At 36.1% G+C, this 8581-nt stretch overlaps 1 protein-coding gene across 1 annotated transcript; it reads right to left on the minus strand.

Moving 5' to 3' along the window:
• LOC110422839 (LEAF RUST 10 DISEASE-RESISTANCE LOCUS RECEPTOR-LIKE PROTEIN KINASE-like 2.5) lies at positions 1-8575 on the minus strand. The gene is made up of 3 exons (XM_021436846.1): positions 8553-8575; positions 5829-5867; positions 1-1224 (listed from the first exon to the last, which is right to left on the minus strand). The coding sequence occupies exon 3, from the start codon at positions 1157-1159 to the stop codon at positions 80-82; it is 1080 nt and encodes a 359-aa protein (XP_021292521.1). The 5' UTR covers positions 1160-1224; positions 5829-5867; positions 8553-8575; the 3' UTR covers positions 1-79.
• Positions 8576-8581: the final 6 nt, after the last annotated feature.

Below are 8581 nucleotides of genomic sequence, written 5' to 3' on the forward strand. Positions count from 1 at the left end.
TATTAATACAATTGTCTTGTTTTGAGAAAAAAAAATGTCAAAATAAGTACATATATTACATATTTTGAAATTGCATGTATCACAGTAATGATAAAGAGGTAGAATCCACTATGGTTGATCTTGGAGGAGAAGACAAGTAAGGCTTAGGTGGAATCTGCAAGGCTTCTATGCTTCCTTCCAACATGTCGATCACCTCAGTCATTGAAGGCCTATCTAGTGGATTTGTTTGTATGCACCACAAGCCAACTAATATCATTTTCCTCGCAATCTCAGTTTCTTCTCTAGTCATGAGGCCTAGTAATTCTGGTTCGATATTACCTTGCTCAAGACGCTGATAAATCCAATGAGGAAAATATATCTCACTGGTTTGACTTACCATGACATTTATGCTCCTTCTTCCTCCAACCATCTCTAAGATCATCATTCCATAGCTATAGACATCTGATTTATGTGAAACACCTCCAATGTTTCTGCAAAACACTTCTGGAGCAATGTAACCAATTGTTCCTCTAGCTTCTGCCATTGATACAATACTCTCTTTCCTGTTTGATAGTTTTGCAAGCCCAAAATCAGAGATTTTTGGGCAAAAATTTTCATCTAGAAGAATGTTATGAGGTTTTATGTCGAAATGCAAAATCCTTGTGTTGCACCCTCGATGTAAGTACTCAAGCCCTCGGGCTATTCCAATTGCAATTCGGTACAAATCTTCTGATGTCAAGTGTTGATGATCTTTTAAATTAGTATTCTCTTTGTAAATGAATCTTTCTAAAGATCCATTGGCCATGAACTCATAAATCAGAGCTCTTTTGTTGCCTTCTAAACAAAATCCTCGAAGGGTAACAACATTAACATGGGAAGTTCGACTAATGCTTGCAACCTCATTAATGAATTCTTGACCGTTTCCTTTGGATGTATTAAGCAATTTCACAGCAACGAGATGGCCATCTAGTAGCTTCCCTTTGTACACACTTCCATAGCCACCTTTCCCTAGTGTTTCTTTGAACAAGTTCGTCATTTTCTTGACATCTGAATAACTGTATCTTTTGGGAGCTAAAGTTGCATTATTTTTTAAGAAACCCTCGATATCTAGATCACTCTTTGTGAACTTCTTGAGAAAGCCCATTGTCCTAATGTTTTTGAACTTCTTGAGATAGCCCATTATTTTTATGTATTTGAAACAGATTGCAATGATACAGGTGATCAATAGACAAATTCCTGCAATAACTAAAATTGCCAAGAGCAAAATTCAAGTCAAGGGGTGAAAAGCATAAATGCCTTGTTGAAAACTTTTCATTATAACCATGGCATAAAGAATATCAGCTATCAACCCACAAAATGAATATATATAATTCAGCTTAACTTGTTTAAATTTTGGACCTAATTATGCTAATGGAACTAAATATCAGCTAACCTTATTATGCATAAAATTATTAATTTTTTTGTAAGATATTAGTATTTTTATTTATATATTATTTATAATTTTATAAATAAAATATCAAATTTGATAAAATCTTGATAAAATTTCAAAAAATATAGATTGTCATGAATATCGATAGTGGTAAGAGATGTTTAATAACATTCTCTTTAATTTGATATTTTCAAGTGTAATTTCAAAATATTGAAACTTATAAAAAATTGAGAAAACTACTTTTAAATAATTTCAACATTCCTCTCAAGGTGTTTAGGTTTGGCTAAAGGGTAGAATGGTTGTGCACTAAGTTATTTGGTGTGTTATCATTGTTAATACTTACTAATGTTAAACATTAAAATTATGGTGCATTATGCATTGGAAAATCATTTGTGTGGTTCTGCATGGTACTAATCAAGTAAGTGGTTGGACCTTTTTAATTATTTTAAAATTATATATATATTTATAATTTTTTATAATTTAATAACTATTTTTATAAAACCTTTTATTATGTTGATTGAATGTTCAGTTGTTTTGAGCAAATATAATCATTTTCTCAAATTTGGTCAAGCACAAAAATAAAAATATTTTAGATTTTAAACATTGTGAGCATAATTTGGAAATGAAATTGATTTGTGTGTTGACATTCTTAGATGATTTCATAGTGTACCTATGTCTTAGGGAGTTCTACTAGTGGCATATACTTGAAATTTAAACCACTAACGGATTGTTATTCTGAATTTTGGACTACTATTGTTGATTGTGATATAGTCAGAAGAGAATGAAATGATTCTTTTGAAATGTTTTTAAATCATACTACTTTTGAATTGTTGATTTAATTGTGATTTATTAACGAAATATTGAGAATTGAGAATTATGATTTTAAAGTACTGTTTCATATACTTGATCTAGTTAGTTAAATCATGTTACTTGTTTGGCTGTGAGCTCACTCTTTTATTAAAATTTTTATGAATATTAAAAAATGAGCATTGCGAAGAGTTTGTCTTGGGAAGAATTTAATTATTATGCATTAAACTTAGATATTTATATTTTATTATTACTGTTATTATGGATTGTAGTTTTAAGACTTTTGTTGTAAGAAAAAGCTTTTTACCACGTACTTGGACAATATGAGTACGATGACAAAGTGGCGAAAACTCAAGAAAGCCTTTGAAAATTACGGGAAGGTGATCAGTTTGCATATTCTTAAAGGGAACGCCAAGTAGAGAAAGAGAAAGTCGATCTTCGCTTTTGTTAGGTACCAATATGAAGATGAGTTAAAGAGGGCGATATCTCATGGCAATGGGTTATTGGTGGATGGGTAGTTCTTAAGGACTAAAAAGACATCCTTTGGTCCACTAATAATGGGAAGACCTAGTGAGAAGTCTTGATACATGATTCAAAGGTGGAACAAGAGAAGAGCATCAAATCAGGGGAACCTAAGGCAGTATCGTTAAAGAATAAAAAGGAAAAGGAGATGGAATGTTTTGCTTGTGATGGAACAAAAAGTTTATGGGAGATCGAATATCCAATGAAACAAAGAGATTGGCTTAATCGAAGTGCAATCGAATACATAAGAGAAACATTTAGCTGTAGGTGGCACGGTCCAGGTTATTCTAAAAAGGGGTCTCTATGCTTATCCGAACACTTGGCGATCTTGACATGTTACTAATTATCGGGGAGTAAGAAGAGATGAAGGTCTTGTTAAGAAGGTACCTAGGGATTTTTCTACTATGGGTTGATTTATTAAGGCCATACTATCACACATTTCTTCAATTGATATAAAAAACATGCATTATACTGAAAATATAGATTTGGGTCATTAACATTCTGTCACATATTTAGGGAGAATAGTTATTCATATTAATGGTCAGTAAGTGGAGGAAGTTGATCGAAGTTGATAAAGCAACTAAAAAAATGGAAAGATTCAATTAAGCTCGAATTCAAGTTGAAATCAATAAAAAAGTAGCCATCTCAAAGATAATTATTATGAAACTTAATGAGCATATTATTAATCTGAGAATCATTGTTGAGGACAACAAAGTGTAGATGTACATCTATGGAGGATGACAAATAGAATAGAAAATAGGTGACTTATCGGAGGTGTTAAGCCCAATGGGATGGAACAGTGATGATATTAATACGACTAAGTGTAGCTTTGACGAAATGGGAGACATGACTGTCTGGTGAGGAGACAGAAGACAATAGCATTAGACGTTTTACCATTATTTTTAAATAAAAGCAATTAGGAGGGGAACGGGAATTGGAGTTAGGCTTAAATAACTACTCTGACTATATTGGCTCTATTGAGGCCCAACATGCTTGGGTTACAATCGAGAGAGATCAGGCTTAAGATTGGAAATGTATAATAAGTGTGCAATTTGGGTTATGATCTGATGATTGTAGATTCAAAGCCCAAGGCTTAAGAAAACACCCAACAAAGGCTTACACCAGAAGAACTAGAAATGAGTCCACTAACAGGTAACCTAAGCCTAAGGAAAGAAAAAGAAGGAATTAGAGGCTTCTCAATGGTGGGGGGTTTGAAAATCAAAAAAGGTCAAGCTATCAATGAAGATTTGGGATTGGAATTAGAAAGTAGTAAAGGTTAACTCCTATTGAAGGTAGGACTGGGCAACGGTCGGTTGGAACCGCCCAACCGACCGCAACCGTCGGTTATTGTAACCGACGGTTGTTTTTGCAACCGTCGGTTGTGCCGATCGGTCTCGTCGGCTGATCGACTCGGTCGTCGGGGGGAATCCTTTCCCCTCGAACCGACCGAAAAAATTGAACCTTTTCTTTTGGGCAAGGTCCCCATGGGTCCCCGCCCAGCTACCCCGGCAGCACTTCACTATTTCCCCCGACCCGCCCCCCCTCCCCTCCACCCGCCGACCTAACGAAATCCCCCCTCCCACGAGTCCCGACTCACCTGATTCCCCAGCCGCCCGGCCCCCCTCCCACTAGTCCCGACTCCAGACGGACCAGACCTGATTCTCCCGGCCCCCCTCCCACGAATCCCGACTCCTGACCCGATTCCCCTCAACCCCCCTCCCACGAGTCCCGATTCCCCCTACCCCCCCCTCCCACGAATCCCGACTCCCGACCCGATTCCCCCCAACCCCCTCCCACTAGTCCGATTCCCCCTACCCCCCCTCCCACAGTCCCACGAGTCCCGATTCCCCCAGAAATCGACCTTCTAAAAATCAACCGAAACCGATTTTATATCATTGCGGTTCGGTCGGTTATAATCTCAAAAATATTTGGTCGGTTTTGACGAAAAACCGACCCGAAACTGACCCTTGCACACCCCTAATTGAAGGAGATGCTGTCGAGAAGTTGGCATATGTTAGATGATGGTTAAGAATGAAAGACTTGTAAAACTAGTGAGAGGAATCGGGTAAGTAGCGACAACTCTAAATTGGGTGAGGAAGGTCATAGTAAATTGGGAAGTAACAGAGAGATTGGAAAAAATGCATGCAAAAGGGGGAGATGGTAAAAAGAAGAAAGAGAGAGGAAGGATGGCAATAAGAAGTGTAAAGAAAAATGTGAGGGGAATGCGTAGTAGTAAAGGCATGGGTAGCAATAGTTCAAGTAAGGCATGTCATGTTGGTGGTACCCATTGAATGAAAACTTAAGTATGCTAATTTAAGAGCAAGTATGGTAGGTGAAGGTGAACTTGAAGACCCTAATGGAGATGATCACCGTATAGATGTAGAGACACCGCCAAGAAGAATAAAAAGGAAATTGCGAAAAGAAAGAAGAGATATCTTCGATGGGATAAAAAATACTTGGCAAAGCCTCTTTGAGGAATTCGTAAGGAAGAGGAATATAGCACACAAGAACAAGCTCATAGTATTAGGGGTTAAGGAGACTTGAAGGCTCCATCAGAAAGTAAGACTCAAATTTCAATAAGATTAAAACAAGATGGTGGAGAGGTTCGCGGAGCCGGAGAAAGAAAACCAAGTTAAGAAAGCCAATTAAGTCCAGTGAGATATGTTTCTAATGTTCCTCTACGAGTAGATTATTTTTACTCATAATGATTGTGACTTGGAATTTAAAGGCATAGGGGAACCTAAAAAAGGAAAGGCAACAAGGAATTTGATTGCCATATTGAAACCGAAGATGATATTGTTGCAAGAAACCAAGCTTCAAAGTATTGATAACTTGATGGTGGAAAGGTTATAAGGCAAAAGCCATTTCAAATGGCAATATGCCCAAGTTGAAGGAGCTTTAAGGGGACTTTTAAGCATTTGGGATGATACGTAATTTAATAGTAATGTTTGGTAACAAAAATGTATAAAAGGAAATTGAAATTTTGGTAACGCCTCTTTCTTTATCCACAATTTATACCTATTTTGAACTATCAATAATCAAGAAAGCAAAGAAAAAGGAAAGGGCAGAAAATCAGTTCATGGTATCATACCTACGGCGAGCTTTACTCCAAGACTGAAACCTTTGCCGCCTGCAACCAAAAAAAAAAAAAGGGGTTGCTTTAATAAATTAATTAATTGCAAATCACATCAAACTATTTTACCAGTATAAGTGGAGATATGTGTGTCTTTTATAAATTTATTATTTTCATCCTCTAATTTAAGAAATTTAGATTTCTCCTCAGTAATTTCTGAAAAATTTTCACCGTCTATCGAACCATCAGCTAGTTATGTTAAGGCATGCAGCCACATTTATATCTATATATATATATATATATATATATAGATATATTTCTTGAAATTCGTTAGATCTCAAAGAAGAAACCTTGCCAACGGAGCATTTAACATTTTGGCTAGTATATCTGTATATACTAAGAACATTATATTTATGGAAAATGGTATAAAGTGTGTCCCACCTAATTAAAGGTGCAGCTTCGTGGAGGCTTCTCCAAAGAATAATAAGCGTGGACTAGAGATAAGGTTACTTATCATAACCAGTAATAATTAGCATTTTACGATCTCAATTTTCACATTTTATTTTTTAAATTTTTTATAAAAAAAAAAAAAGAAGAAGAAGCAAAAACCCTTGTTATCATTTGATTACTAATGCTCAAAAGGTCTGAATGACCTAATTTTAGAGATCAAATTAAAATGAAGTGTCCTGACTAGCTTTTAAACTTAAGTTTTTCTCTTTTTTCGTTTTTCTTTGAATTTTAATTGTGAATACCTTCGGGACCGACCATATGTCAAGATATCAACAAATTTCATAGACTCCGCATTTCGGATTATGAAGAACAAGGATTCAATAGCATCTTTTTAGTTAAATTGACTAGTTACTAGGCTTGACTTCAAAACTAAGGAGGGTTAGGAAAATGATGCAAATGAGTTAAATTGGAATAGAAATACCAGGTTCGCATTTAATTAGATGTGGACGATCACGACAATAGCAGACAAATACTTTCGTTGAAGCCGTGTAAAAATTCAGCATTCTATATATTGAAAGGACACAATTCAGATTTTGGATAAATAAAACGGAAAACCAGCAAACCCATGAATGATGAATGTGAGAAAGATTAGCCGATACTTCTAAGACTAGGGACAAGTTTGAACCTATTCTAAAATTTGCAAGGAGAAATTAATTAATGTATACTAGCAGAAATGGATCTAATTATCTAAATCAAAACGCTAATTAATTCTTTATTTGTTGGTTGATCCTTCATCTGCAAATAAGAAGTCTCGACGACCAGGTCTTACTTCAAACTAGTTGGTTCAATTTCACATAAAAGAAGTTCTTTTGTCTTTAATTTTTACTATTAACAACCACTCTTTACCCTAGTAACTTTAATTTTCCTTGAACTTCCGACCCTTTCTATCAGAATTTAGTCACCCTTGTACCGTTAAGTCTATTCCATTAATGACAAACAGTAAGACAGGCAATTCTGACCATCGACAGCTAGATAACAGTACTGGAGTAGGAGGGTATAAGGTCATCCCCTTTTCTTATAGTCTCATTCTAAAAAAATTCACAAAAAATAAAAAAAATATGTACCATACAAACCCAAATAAGTGAGAAAGAAATAAAGAAAATTGGGGAGGACTTGTTCTCCAACTTGACTATTTATTGGTCTAATGATTTACCATGATTGTGAATAAATGACCATAACCACTATGAATTCTGACCGCTACCCTATTTTCTAATTTATTCCATTCTCAGAGTTACTTTTCCTTTAATTGTTGTTGCCTCTAGCCCTATGGGCCAAAGAAGACAAGCCCAAGAGGCCGAACCAAGGAGCACGGCCACACGAGGAGGCAAATTACGTGTATATATAGGAGATAAATAGGAGACAAAATGGAAGGGGAAGACATCAGCAACGGCTAGAAGAAGACCCAGTTCCTCGTATACATGGGGGCCCACCAAGGAGGCTCTGCTAAGATCACTCACATTCACACTCTGTCCCCTTATCTCTCTTAAGTCTTATCCAATATGCTATCTACTTCTTCAAGAAACTGGCATGATCATCCACAGGGTATCTCATCCTTCCAAATCCCACTCCAGGATAGTATTCTTTCTCAATTCAACTAACTTCTCTTTTGTTCATACAGGAAACAGATTGCGTTGAACAACTCGTGACCTGGTGCCTCTCAAAATGTAACATTAATTCATCTCTAATACATAGTAAATCAAGTTCGCCTGAGTTAATTTCACTCGGACCTAGGACTATGCAGTAATTGGAGTACTAGCATGTGATCAACTTGCTCAAGTAAGCAAAAGTATATCATTAATTTATGCTATGCCTAGGACTTAATAGGATCACCTTATCAGGTTCACTAATCTTGATTAAAGTTTTGGTTCTACGTTATAAATGTGTAACACAAGAAAGAAAGATGAACGGCTTGACCCCAAGGCTGAATTGAATATGTCTAATGGCACTTTTCCAGCCCCTGCTCTAGTTGACTCGTTCAAAGCAGACAAGAAAATTGAACATTTCCTATATCATTGGACAGCGCCATTAAGGCTCATAGGGTTATGGGAAGTTACCGAAATATAGCAATCTAATTGATGTGAATTGAATGGCTATAATTAACTTGAGTTTTGCCCCTTTTTTTTTTAATGAACGGTTGAAAAGAGGGGCTGGGGGGTGTTAATTGGGAGTTAGGACCTGGGATCAAGACCAGAAGCAAAATGTATATGAGTGGGGGTAAAAGATTGTGCATACCAGGATAAACGCAAGTAGGATATTGATCA

This window comes from Theobroma umbraticum, unplaced genomic scaffold (genome assembly GCF_002168275.2).
Source record: "Theobroma umbraticum cultivar Fairchild unplaced genomic scaffold, ASM216827v3 scaffold_146.0, whole genome shotgun sequence".
In the NCBI taxonomy this organism is placed as follows: Eukaryota; Viridiplantae; Streptophyta; class Magnoliopsida; order Malvales; family Malvaceae; genus Theobroma; species Theobroma umbraticum.

Bases quoted from the DNA above. Each gene is read 5' to 3' on its own strand.
- LOC110422839 (XM_021436846.1), bottom strand. From the start codon at position 1,159: ATGGGCTATCTCAAGAAGTTCAAAAACATTAGGACAATGGGCTTTCTC.